General features: G+C 45.2%; 2 protein-coding genes across 4 annotated transcripts in view; both read left to right on the top strand.

Annotated features, from left to right (window-relative positions):
- CASP2 (caspase 2) overlaps nucleotides 1–4,232 on the top strand; it is a 19,070-nt gene extending 14,838 nt beyond the window's left edge. For 2 of the 3 annotated variants that reach the window (XM_017511302.2, XM_037732368.1), the window contains 3 exons: nucleotides 619–768; nucleotides 1,513–1,622; nucleotides 1,780–4,232. In XM_017511302.2, coding sequence (XP_017366791.1) covers nucleotides 619–768; nucleotides 1,513–1,622; nucleotides 1,780–1,911 — 392 coding nt within the window. In that variant the 3' untranslated portion in view covers nucleotides 1,912–4,232. Of the gene's footprint in view, nucleotides 1–618; nucleotides 769–1,512; nucleotides 1,623–1,779 lie in introns of those variants that run through there. The other variant, XR_005197232.1, reaches the window with a different exon arrangement.
- Nucleotides 4,233–11,431: 7,199 nt separating this feature from the next.
- Nucleotides 11,432–12,651, top strand: part of CLCN1 (chloride voltage-gated channel 1) — a 37,807-nt gene continuing 36,587 nt past the window's right edge. Inside the window, exon 1 of the mRNA XM_017511301.2 lies at nucleotides 11,432–12,175. Within this exon, the coding sequence (XP_017366790.1) occupies nucleotides 11,996–12,175 (180 nt within the window). The 5' untranslated portion in view covers nucleotides 11,432–11,995. The remainder of the gene's footprint in view (nucleotides 12,176–12,651) is intronic.

The following is a 12,651-nucleotide window of genomic DNA, read 5'->3' as shown; positions in this document are numbered from 1 at the left end:
TTTTTCTTAAATTTTGGATGCTTGCTCTAATTTATCTTATGAAATTAATAAACAAGTACTGAGTGCTTCAAAGATACCAAAACCACCTTGGAAACAACTGATCATATTTTTTTGATACACTGAGATTGTGATTTTTATATAGGATATATAGTAACCGTATTTGTTATTTATTACCTTTTTTGTTTATATAATAAAATTAAATGTATCGATATTTTATTATGTACTGCAATAAAAAGCACTATGACTCCCAGGCATATTGTTAATTGAACAAGTGAATTGTGGACTTAGATGGTTTTCAGTTCCATTTACAAGGAGTATTTGATTGGGCATTTTCCCTGTCTTACACAGAATGGAAACTGCTCCAGCCACGTAGATGTGCATGTGCTTGAGCGTGGTACCTGGCCTGTGCGAGGCATCCCCTGAGTAACAGATGCATGCTGGGAGAGTAATGATTTTTTTTTTTTTTTTTTTTTAAGTTTATCAACCATAGGTTGGAGGCAACAGCTGGAAATGGCTCTTACCCATCAAGGTTATAGGGAACATGGGCTTGCCTGTGACAGGCCCAGGAGAGATGGGAAGAAGTAACATCATTGTCTATTCTGTCTGCCTTTGTTACAGATGAGACTGATCGTGGGGTTGACCAACAAGATGGAAAGAGCCATGCAGGATCCCCTGGGTGCGAGGAGAGTGATGCTGGTAAAGAGGCGTTGCTGAAGATGAGACTGCCCACGCGCTCAGACATGATATGCGGCTATGCCTGCCTCAAAGGTACTTTGAGTTCCAAGAGAGTTGAGTCATACCTCATTTTATTGTACTTTGCTTTGTGGTGCTTTGCAGATACGGGTTGAGCATCCCTTATTTGAAGTGTTGGGAACAGAAGTGTTTCAGATTTTGGATTTTTTGGTTTTTTTGATTTTGGAATTTTTGCATTATACTTACTAGTTGAGTGTCCCGTATCCAAGTATTCTAAATTTAAAATGCTCCAGTGAGCACTTCCTTTGAGCATCATTTTGGCACTTGGAAAGTTTCAGATTTTGAAGCATTTCAGATTTTTGGATTTGGGATGCTCAGCCGTTTTTTACAAATTGAAGGTTTGTGGCAATCCTTCATCGAGTGTCTGTCAGCACCGTTTTTCTGTTGGCATGCCTCTGTTAGCATTTTTCAGCAATAAAGTGTGTTTTAATTAAAGCATATGCATTTTTTTAGACATAATGCTGTTCCACACTTTATAGACTGTAGGACAGTAAGCATAACTTTCATACACACCGGAAGACCTGAAAATTTGTATGACTTGCTTTATTGCCATATTCACTTTCTTGAGCTGGTCTGTAAACAAACCTATAGTATCTCCAAAGTATGCCAGTAATCCAAAAGAGTGTACCCTCCTAAACTTGGATTCTTCATGCTGGGCTCTCTGACTGGGGAGGGTGCAGGTGCCATGGCCGAGTCTAGTTTGGGAAGTCCAGCTGTGTGAGGGCACTTACACTCTGATTAATGCTCTTTTGGTTGCAGGGACCGCTGCCATGCGGAACACCAAACGAGGCTCCTGGTACATCGAGGCCCTCGCTCAGGTGTTTTCTGAGCGGGCTTGTGATATGCATGTGGCTGACATGCTGGTTAAGGTGAGTCTGCGGGCTCTGTGACCCCCGTGCGTCTCTACAGTGCTCTGCCTTCCTCTGCCCTTGAATGCCCTTTCATAATCCGTCTCCCCTTCCCGTTACACTGCTCTCATGAAGCCCGAGATTCTCAGACTTCGGCCTATTGGTTCTGCCCCTCCAGGTGAATGCACTTATCAAGGATCGGGAAGGCTACGCCCCTGGCACAGAGTTCCACCGGTGCAAGGAGATGTCTGAGTACTGCAGCACTCTGTGCCGTCACCTCTACCTGTTCCCAGGACACCCTCCCACATGATGCCGCCTCCCCATCATCCACGCCAAGTGGAAGCCACTGGACCACAGGAGGTGTGATAGAGCCCTTTGATCTTCAGGATGCACGGTTTCTGTTTTTCCCCCTCAGGGATGTGGGAATCTCCCAGACTTGTTTCCTGTGTCCATCATCTCTGCCTTTGAGTGGGACTCCAGGCCAGCTCCTCTTCTGTGAAGCCCTCTGCCTGTAGAGCCAGCTGTGGTTGGACCTATTGCCAGGAATGTTTCAGCTGCAGGTGAAGAGCCTGACAAGTGAAGTAATAAACACAGTGTGGTTATGGGGAGAGGGCATATAAGCTCCCCCATATTTGGGTTCAGTTCTAGTTTTTGTAGATGGCACTTTAGTCATTGCTTTTCTTTCATTAGTTAAGATGTCTCAGATGTCATCTTTTCTTTTATTCATATCCCCAGCCGTTTTTGTCCTAGAGAGAGTTTGGAAGCTGTCCAAATTTAATGTAGACATTACTGTTTGGCTCTGAAGAGGCAAACATGACTAGAGAGACACCTTGCTGCAGTGTGCAGAAGTGGCCTGTGTGTTCCCTTCACTACTGCAGGGCCACCCAGTGGAAGGATGCTCTTGGCTCGTTTGGGCTCAAGGCGCCGCAGCCTTTCAGCAGATGTTTCCTTGCATCTGTACCTTATTGATGTTTGCCTGTGGAAGTCTCAAAGATCTTTCATTGATTGTTTCTCTGAGCTTTGTTACTGAAATGAGCCTCGTGGGGAGCATCAGAGAAGGCCGGGAAGAGTGGCGTATTTCCCCAGACTCTGTAAGCTCTCTGTAGCTTTTTCTTTCCTGTGAAATGTCCATCTCTCTCCCTTACTATTCCCACTTCATTCAGTCAACCTGCACTTCATATCTAGATTTCTAGAAAAGCTTCCTAGCTATCTCCCTGCTTCATACCTCTCCCCCCTTTACCTTCATGTCATCCTGTTGACTGCTGCCACCAAATCTGTCTCAAATACTACTTTACTGGACCATGTAGCTGCTCACAGATGTCATGTAGTTCCTTGTTTCTGCTTTCTGCTTCAGTATTAAACTCTCCTTTGATACAGTGTGGTCTTTATTTCAGTGCCATACGTATTATTTTTTTCAACCTAGAAACCTTTATCCCTGCTTATCTAAAACTTTCCTGTTCTTTAAGGCCTTTTTTTTAAAAAAAAAAAAAAAAACTTCCATTCTTACTTCCTCCAGTCTATTCTCCACATGACAGAGTAGTTTTGTTTTTTTTATTTTATTTGGTTATTTGTTTGGTGTTTTTTGTTTTTTAGGGCAAGGTCTCATTATGTTTCTCAGACTGGTCTCGAACTCCTGGCCTCAGCCATCCTCCCACCTCAGCCTCCCAAATAGCTGGGACTACAGGCATGAGCCACCGCACCTGGCCAGGTTTTGGTTGTTTAAATACAAATCTGATCATGTCACCACCACCACCACCCACCCCACTTAGAACACCTTTTGCTTTCTATTACACCTCATTTAAAATTTAAACAATTCACTTGGTTTGTGAGAACTAGTTCTTGCCTTCCCCTTGAACCTCATTAAATGGTGATTTCTCGCCAAGCTCCAGCCCCAGTGGTCTCCTCTCAGTTTCTAATTGTGCGCTCTTTCCTGCCCTCTTCCTAGGCCTTCTCAGCTCTCCACCCCCACCACTCTTGACTCAGGCGGTGTCCTTATTCCTCAAGTCTTGACCACTCCCAGGCCCTTCTGTCGTTGAACAGTCTTCTCCTGTGGCTGTCACCACGTATTGTCCTTTCCCCCCATTGCATTTATTGCAGTGTACATATATGCTAGTTTTACTTGTTCATTTCTGTCTCCCCTCCCAGGCTGTAAAGAAGGGCAGAAACCTTGCTTGTTTTATTCACTATCATGTACTGAGTACTTGACACATAGTGGGTCTTCAGTAAATGTTTGTTGAATAAAAGAACAAAGAAGGCAAGTCAACCTTAGCTACAACTCTGCCTTTTGATAAAATTTTCCTTTTGACAGTATACATGGTTTATTATTTTTGTACTTTGATTTTCCATGTGTTTTGCTTTTATCTGCTGGCATTTTTAGCTCCTTGGGGACATTATATGTGAGGTAACTCCCTTCACATCTCCCATGGTCTCTAGCAAAATGCTAGGCCTGTAGTAGTCAAGGTGCTCAATAAATATTTGTTCTGTGAGCTGGGTGGTTTGAAGCCTTGCTGCCAAGTCCTGCCTTTGGGTCAACATAGTATGGAAGTATTTGAGTGAGTAACTTTTCCACTCCCACTGCCAGGATTTTGTATTGCCATCAGGTGCCAAATAAATGCTCATATTTATTACTGATGTGTGCTCAATACCTCTGTTTCTGTAAATACTCAGGCCTCTGAAGCCCACAGATTTTGCTTCCTTAGCCCCTTAACACTGCAGCATTCCTCACCACCTCACAAGGCATAACCAGACCTGAAAACCCCGTCTTACTTTGCTTCATGATCCTGTAAATATATGCAGCTGTGGGCCCATCTCAGTTGACATAGTCCTGGGATTTCTCACAGTCAGATGAGATGGTCATTAGCAAACAGTGCTGGTTCTTGGTTATTTAGACTGTGAGATGTAGGCTGCCTAACAGATTGGGCTGGAATAGGAGGCTAGGAGAATGAAGATAGTAGAATTCCATTTTTTCCCTGGTTGCATTTAAGCTCTTCTAGAGTGGGTACAGATTGTAAGATGATTCTGGTGCAGCATGGAAGAGATCAAAGCAATGGATTTTTGTAAGTTGGGATACTTTAGGAGGGCATTGTATCTAAAGGATATGCCTGAGAGAGAGGTGCAAATGCTGATGGGCTATGGAAGTTTGACAAGAGACAGGAAGTTCCGTAGGAACTTCTACAGAAGTTTTGGTAGGAAGCAATTTTTTTTTAATGTGATGTAATGGTTCCACCATGTCAGCCAGGCTGGTCTCTAACTCCTGGCTTCAAATGATCAGCCTGTTTCGGCCTCCCAAGGTGCTAGGATTGTAGATATGAACCGCCACACCCAGCCGGAAACAAAACTTTTTTGTTTGGTAGGAAACAACTGTGGGAGCTGGAAACATTGTTGAGTGATATAGAGCAGGCAATGGCTGTCTAGGAAGAGCGGAAGGGGACTGAGGTGAGCCGAAGCACCTTGGTAGAGGGGAATTTGGTACAGGACACTGGAGGCAAAAGAGCATGAAAAATGGACTGAAACTGGTTGATTGTACTGCAAAAAAAAAAAAAAAAAAAACCATGGGATAGCCTCAAGGGAGGGATACAAAATCTAGGAGAGGTGAAGAAATTATGGAAATAGTGGGAGTAAGGTTAAGTACCCATTTTCAGGATAGGAAGGCTTTTCAGAGGTGTATATTTGGGAATTACAGAGCAGTATCTCTGAACTGGATTCCATGTCTTCCCTGCCCCCCAACCCCCTTGCCCTTGAATAAGGGAATGAGGTTGAATTTCACAGCTCTGCTCCCTTCTGCTTACCTCTGCCAGAGGATTCTCTTCTAAAATTATCCCCCTCCCAGAGCTGGAGGCTGCCCTCTGCTGCCCTCCTCCATCCTGTTTCCTCTAATGGGGAAAAGGAAAACAGGAAGAAGGAAAAAGTGTAATATCAGACCAAAGCTGTGATTTAAAAGAAATTTTTTTTTTTTAAGTGTTATTCTATAAAATAGAGATGAGGTCTCACTTTGTTGTCCATGCTGGTCTCAAATACCTGGGTTCAAGTGATCCTCCTGCCTTGGCCCCCCAGAGTACTGGGATCACAGACACGAGCCACCACACCCAACCAAAGCTGTGATATTAAGAATGGCGCCGGCTAGCCGGGCACTGTGGCTCATGCCTATAATCCCAGCACTTGGGAAGCTAAGGCAGGTGGATCACCTGAGCTCAACAGTTTGAGACCAGCCTGGGTGACATGGTAAAACCCTGTCTCTAAAGAATGAGGCCAGGCACAGTAACACACCTAGAGTCCTAGCTACTCAAGAGGCTGAGGAGAGAGGATTTGCTTGAGCCCAGGAGTTGAAAACTATGTTGCCCAGCCTGGGCAACATAGACCCTCATCTTTTTTGGGTTTTTTTTGTTTTTTTTTAAAGGGAGGGAGGAGGAAAGGTGTCTAACCTGAGAAGGAAGAAGACAATAATAGCTACAACTGTTGAGTGCTTGGTATATTGTAGGCATTGAGAGGAGCTTTCCATTTCATTTTCCCCGTGCTTCTGTGAAGGAGTCATTTTCTCTTTTGTTTTGAGACAGCTTGCTGTTGTCACCCAGGCTGGAATGCAGTGGCACTATCTCAGCTTACTGCCTCCCAGGTTCAAGCAATTCTCCTGCGTCAGCCTCCCGAGTAGCTGGGATTACAGGTACACGCCACCATCCCTGGGTAATGTTTGTATTTTTAGTAGAGATGGGGTTTCTCCATTTTGGCCAGGCTGGTCTCAAAACTCCTGATCTCAAGTGATCCACCCACCTTGGCCTCACAAAGGGCTGGGATTTCAGGCACAAGCCACCACGCCTGGCCCATTTTCCCTTTTTTTCAGAAGAGGAAAAGGAAGCTCGGAGACTTTCAGTTATCAAAAGAGGAAGAAATGTAGCTTTTTTTTTCTTTTTTTGAGACAAGGTCTCACTCTGTTTCCCAGGCAGGAGTGTAGTGGTGGTATCCAGCTCACTGCAACCTCCACTTCCCAGGTTCAAGCGATTCTCGTGCCTGAGCCTCTCGAGTAGCTGGGACTACAGGCGCCTGCCACCATGCCCAGCTAATTTTTGTATTTTTAGTAGAGACGGGGTTTCACCGTGTTGCCCAAGCTGGTCTCGAACTGCTGAGCTTAGGTGATCTGCTCACCTCGGCCTCCCAAAGTGCTGAGATTACAGGCGTGAACCACTGCATTGGGCCAGAAATGTAGCTTTAATGGTATGGACTCTAGAATTCAGTAGCTCTGATTCTGAATGCTGGCTCTACCTTTGAAGATATTGGAGACCTTGAGCAAGGTAGCTAACACAGCCTCAATTTCCCTCATTTAAAAATGAGGAAAATTGTGTCTACCTTACAATGTCCCTATGAGGATTAAATATGATACGTGTAAATTATATGGTGTTAATGCATACAAAATGCTTGATAAATGTTAACTCACAGAATGAGTGTCAGTTTAATATGAGTCAACAGTTCTTACTATGGGTCAAACATTATAGCACGTTTTTTGCATGCATTGTTTTATCTTATTAACCCTCTAGTTACTGCCTTTCTGAGGAAACTGAGGTCAGGATATGAAACAAAAGCCATCAGTTTGAGCATATGCTAACACTCTTGCTTTTGTGACTTACTCTGGCATGAAGGAGTTTTTCTTCCTGGCGTTTTTGTGCTGTAAGATTCCTCCCATTAGGCTGGGGGAATGAAACTGAGGCCCAAAACCTTATTCCATGTTAAGTTCTAATTAGATAGGAGTTTTTGGGAAAATGTATCATATTTGAAAAGCCAGAAGGGGGAGAAAGAGACCTGTCAAGTGCTACAGGGAAAGCCTGACATGCAGGGGATAGGAAAGGACTAAGGATACTTAAAGAATAAGGAGGTGGCCAGGTGTGGTGGCTCACGCCTTCAATCCCAGCACTTTGGGAGGCTGAGGCAGGCAGCTCACAAGGTCGAGAGATCAAGACCATCCTGGTCAACATGGTGAAACACCGTCTCTACTAAAAATACAAAAATTAGCTGGGCATGGTGATGCATGCCTGTAGTCCCAGCTACTCAGGAGGCTCAGGCAGGAGAATTCCTTGAACCTGGGAGGCAGAGGTTGTGGTGAAGCCGAGATCTCGCCATTGTACTTCAGCCTAGGCAACAAGAGCAAAACTCCATCTCAAAAAAGAAAAAAAAAAAGAATAAGGAGGCGAGGCACAATAAACAGGAGAGGAGATGTGACTGCCAGTGGAGTGTGCTACAGAGAAAGTGTCTTTACAGGAAGTTGTAGTATCTTAGCTGAAATTTCAGAAAGTAGGTAGGCATGGGTTCCATGGCTCCCTGGATTTGCAGAGGGAAAATGATGACTAAAAACACCTTTAAAGAACATAAGGGTTATACTGCCCAGTATGTTGGGGAGGCCAGACTGGAAGACGTGAGTCTGAAGACAAGGGTATAACCCAGAAAGAAAAATCATTCACCTATACCCCAACAGGAAACTATTCCTCCATGTAGCTTGCATGGCCACTTTGCACAATTTTCCTTCAAATAGCAATTCCATAGCCTATGGGCTTTTAAACTTTTTATGTAATGGACCCTAGGATGATCTATTCAAAACCCAAAAGAGATCAGGTGTGGTTGCTCACGCCTGTAATCCCAACACTTTGGGAGGCCAAGGCAGGCAAATCACCTGAGGTCAGGAGTTTCAAGACAAGCCTGGGCAACGTGGTGAAACCGGTCTCTACAAAAATACAAAAATTAGCCGGGCATGATGGTGAGTGCCTGTAATCCCAGTTACCGGGAGGCTGAGGCAGGAGAATTGCTTAAACCTGGGAGGCGGAGATTGCAGTGAGCCGAGATCATGCCATTGCACTCCAGCCTGGGTGACAGAGCGAGACTCCATCTCAAAAGAAATAAATAAATCCCCAAAAGAATATATATCATTCATACATGCTTATGAACTTGCTTCCACATTTAGGAGCTTCATAGGAATCCCCAGAAGCCCATCTTTGTGCCTCCAAATGAGCTACTTGGCCTAGCAGGATGTTGGAGGGAGGAGTAGGCATGGTTTACATTTTGTTTTCTTGTTCTCTTCCAGGGATTTAAACCCATGGGATTTAAACTATTTCTAATTTCAAACACAGGATTTTTTTTTTTTTTTTTTTTTTTTTTTTTTTGAGACTGAGTCTCGTTCTGTTGCCCAGGCTGGAGTGCAGTGGCGCGATTCAAGCAATTCTGCCCCAGCCTCCTAAGTAGCTGAGACGACAGGTGTGTACCACCACATCCTGCTAATATTTTGTATTTTTAGTAGAGACAGGGTTTCACTGTGTTAGCCAGGATGGTCTCAATCTCCTGACCTCGTGATCCACTCTCCTCGGCCTCCCAAAGTGCTGGGATTACAGGTGTGAGCCACCGTGCCCGGCCCCAAACACAGGATATTTACTCTCAAACCCTTGCTCTCCAGCACTGATAACCTGTACATGTCTTTGACCCTCCTAATTTTAGAATCTAGTTTTAAGGATTGCAGTTGGTGCTTTCCTTCTAGGCTATAGGCTTCCACCTGACTTGGCTAGACATGAGTACTATCCTCACCCCACTGGTCTCTGCCTTCAAATCTCAGAGTCCATGACTAGGCTGCCCTGTTTCAGGGACCTGCTTTTCTCAGAAATAGTAAGAAAGTCATAATTGCATCTCATATTTGCTGCTTATATTTATCAAGTTCCTACAACAACTGATTACTTTCAGGACAGCTATGCTCCACAAATGGGAAATTTTTGTTTCTGAAGCCCTCCAAGGAATGCAATTTCATCTTGGGACTCTATTCTTTTAATTAAGAAAGTGTTCCTTTCTGCTCATACCAATCCCGTAGATGTCTTTCTGTATTTTCTGCCTGCAGAAAAGGTGGGTATCATCACAGAATCTTTAGTCTCTCAATTTATCACACATTTGTAATTTTTGTGGAAAGATTATAGGCCTTGAGGTTTGTAGGATTGTTGTTACAGCAAGTGTTATTTTTATTTTTTAGCTATATTGGTATATAATTGACATAGAAATTATACATATTTAAGGTATATGACTTGATGTGTTGATATATGTGTACATTGTGAAATGATCATCACAATCAAGCTGGGTAACATATCCATCACCTCACGTAGTTCCTGTGGGGGTGGAGGGAGGTGAGAGCATTCAAGATCTACCCTCTTAGCAAATTTTAAGTATACTTCCTGTGGTCCCATGTACATTAGATCTCCAGGACTTTCTCATCTTGTATAACTGAACCTTTGACCAGCATTTCCCCATCCCCCCAACCCCTACTCCAGCCTAGCCCCTGGCAACCACCCTCTACTTTCTGCTTCTATGAGTTTGCCTATTTTAGATTGCACATACAAGTGAAATGGTGCAGTATTTGTCTTTCTGTGTCTGCAGTTCATCCAGGTTGTCACAAATGGCAGGATTTTCTTCTTTGTCAAGGTTAAATAGTATTCCATTATGTCTATTTATATATACACAACATTTTCGTTATTCATCTGTTAGTGGACACGTAGATTGTTTTCATATCTGGGCTACTGTGAATAATGCTGCAATGAATGTGTGAATGCAGCTACCTCCTGAGATACTGATTTCCTTTCCTTTGGATATATGGGAATTGCTGAGTCATATGGGAGTGGTTATTATTTTTTAAGGAACTTCTGTACTGTTCTTTACAATGACTATACCAGCTTACATTCCCACCAGCAGTGCACAAGGGTTCCCTTTTCTCTGCATTCTCGCCAACATTTATCTCGTCTCACTGCAGCCTCCACCTCTCAGGCTTGAGTGATCCTCTTGCCTCAGACTCCTGAGTAGCTGGGACTACAGGTGTGCACCACCACACCTGGCCAATTTTTGGATTTTTTTATAAAGACAGGGTATCCCTATGTTGCCAGGCTGGTCTCGAGCTCCTGGGTTCAAGCAGTCTGCCTGCCCCAGTCACCCACAGTGCTGGGATTATAGGCATGGCTGCCGCGCCTGGCTATCTCTTGCTTTTTTGATCATAGCTATCCTAACAGGTATAAGGTAATATTGCATTATGACTTTGATTTGTATTTTCATGATGATTTGTGATGTTGAGCCCCTAGAAAAAGTATTTTGAATGGTATTGGCTTCCCTGTTGCTTTGGGTGGTTCCATTTAGCCTAGATCAAAATCCCATTGTAGACCAGATGTTTGGCATCCCTACCCTGCAGTCCCTGAACTTGGACTCTCCTGGGACAGACCCCAGTTGGTGATGGATCCTAAACTTTGCTTTGGCTGAGTTCCTAACTTTTCTCCTCTAGTGAGGAGTTCATAGGGAAGAGATGTCATAGGAAAACTGGTTTATAATGTGATGTCAGAAAGAAACATTTGTCCTTGGCCAAGAAGTATTTCTTGATCCAAAAAGGGAAGAAGAGCAGAGAGCACTTCCCCATCATCGTTCATGTTTGTCGGGTTTGTCGTGAGAAGCCCTCACTCCCTTCCCACCTCTCCCCTCCCTGTGCCTCTGGCTTACTTTTGACTCTCCCCTGTTATCTAACCTGTCCTGATGGAGCCGTGGTGGGCACACCGCAGTCTAAATGGAAGTTCAGTCCCTCCAGATTGGCAGTGTGATGGACAGCTAACAGTCTGGGAAGTGGGAGAAATTCTAGAACCCAAGGCTATTACCCATCCCCAACTTCCCACTTCCCACAAGCATTCCACATCCAGCAGGTGATAAGGATGGGATCAGAGGATGCTCCTAAGATGTTATTAGCAGCCTCTGGCAGACAGGAGGGCAAAGAGCTGGAGAAGAACACTGGACATGGGATGGGCTGGCGGAGCTGGCCAGAAAGAACACTGGATGGACACAGAGCTGGGAATAAGCCAGCCAGGAGACATGGCAGAGAGGCACCAGTTACTCTCCCAGGTGAGTTAACATGCCACTGTTTCCGCTTCATCTTTATCCAGCACCCACCCCTCACCTTCCACATCCTGAAGAAGAGAGAGGGGCAGCTGGAGGGCTTCCATGCAGATCCGGCTCTACACACAGGTTTGAGAATACACTCAGCAGTTTCTCATCCTGGTCCAGGCGATATTTATAGAGGGACCAGTGACATGGAGCTGGAAGCCTACTACTGGTGACTAAGGAGGGGGGCAATGCCACCGGCTCAGCAGAGGGAATTCCCTGTGGGGCTGTCCCTCAGGTCCTCATCCCAACCCCCACCCCCACACTGCACTCACACCTGCTTCGACCCCAAGCAGATCAGATGTGGTGGTGGGGGGTCATGTGACGGAGAGGGGGCTATAAATAGCTAGAGGTGGGCATGCTGCCCCAGACGCCTTGGGGACAGCAAGAGCAGAGGCTTAAGGAGCTACACTGGGGGAAGGACAGGGGCAAGCAGGCCAAGGCCTGCCTGGGGATCGGGGGGAGGGAACATGGAACAATCCCGGTCACAGCAGCATGGGGGTGAGCAAAGCTGGTGGGGTAGTGCCCCCCAGTACCAGTATATGCCCTTTGAACACTGCACCAGCTACGGACTGCCCTCTGAGAACGGGGGCCTCCAGCACAGGCTCCGGAAGGATGCAGGCCCCCGACACAACGTCCACCCCACACAGGTAAAGTGCTATAAAGGGAGAGGGGAGCCAGGGATGAGGGGAGACCATGGTGCAAGAGACTGGTGAAAATTAGGAATTGGGTGAAAAGAGGGAGCAGTGCTGCATTTCTTTAACTTTAAAAGCAAGTACATGGTAATGTATTCAAAATATGGAAACCTTTGAGAGTTGGACTCACCTAAGTATGCACTTAGAGAGATATACATGTACTTGTATCCAGCCTTTACCAACAGAATACCTGAATCATGTGGGGAAACAGCAGAGCCTCACAGGCATGAAGAGCTCTTGCTTACATAACCTACGTGGAGTGGATTGCGTAGGAGCCCACACTGCAGTGTGCTGGGAGCTGTCTCCCACACCCTCATCCACAGGCAGACACTGCTAGATCTCTGCCTCTGCGACCCTCTGCAGAATACACACACACATGAATCTTTCTGCGGAAGGCAGAAGAGGGGGTTGGGCAAGTGTAGAAAACAGAC

The sequence above is a fragment of the Cebus imitator genome, unplaced genomic scaffold, assembly GCF_001604975.1.
Source record: "Cebus imitator isolate Cc_AM_T3 unplaced genomic scaffold, Cebus_imitator-1.0 Scaffold446, whole genome shotgun sequence".
Taxonomy (NCBI): domain Eukaryota; kingdom Metazoa; phylum Chordata; class Mammalia; order Primates; family Cebidae; genus Cebus; species Cebus imitator.
Note: the sequence above shows the minus strand (reverse complement) of the source record. Positions and strands in the feature narration are given on the sequence as shown.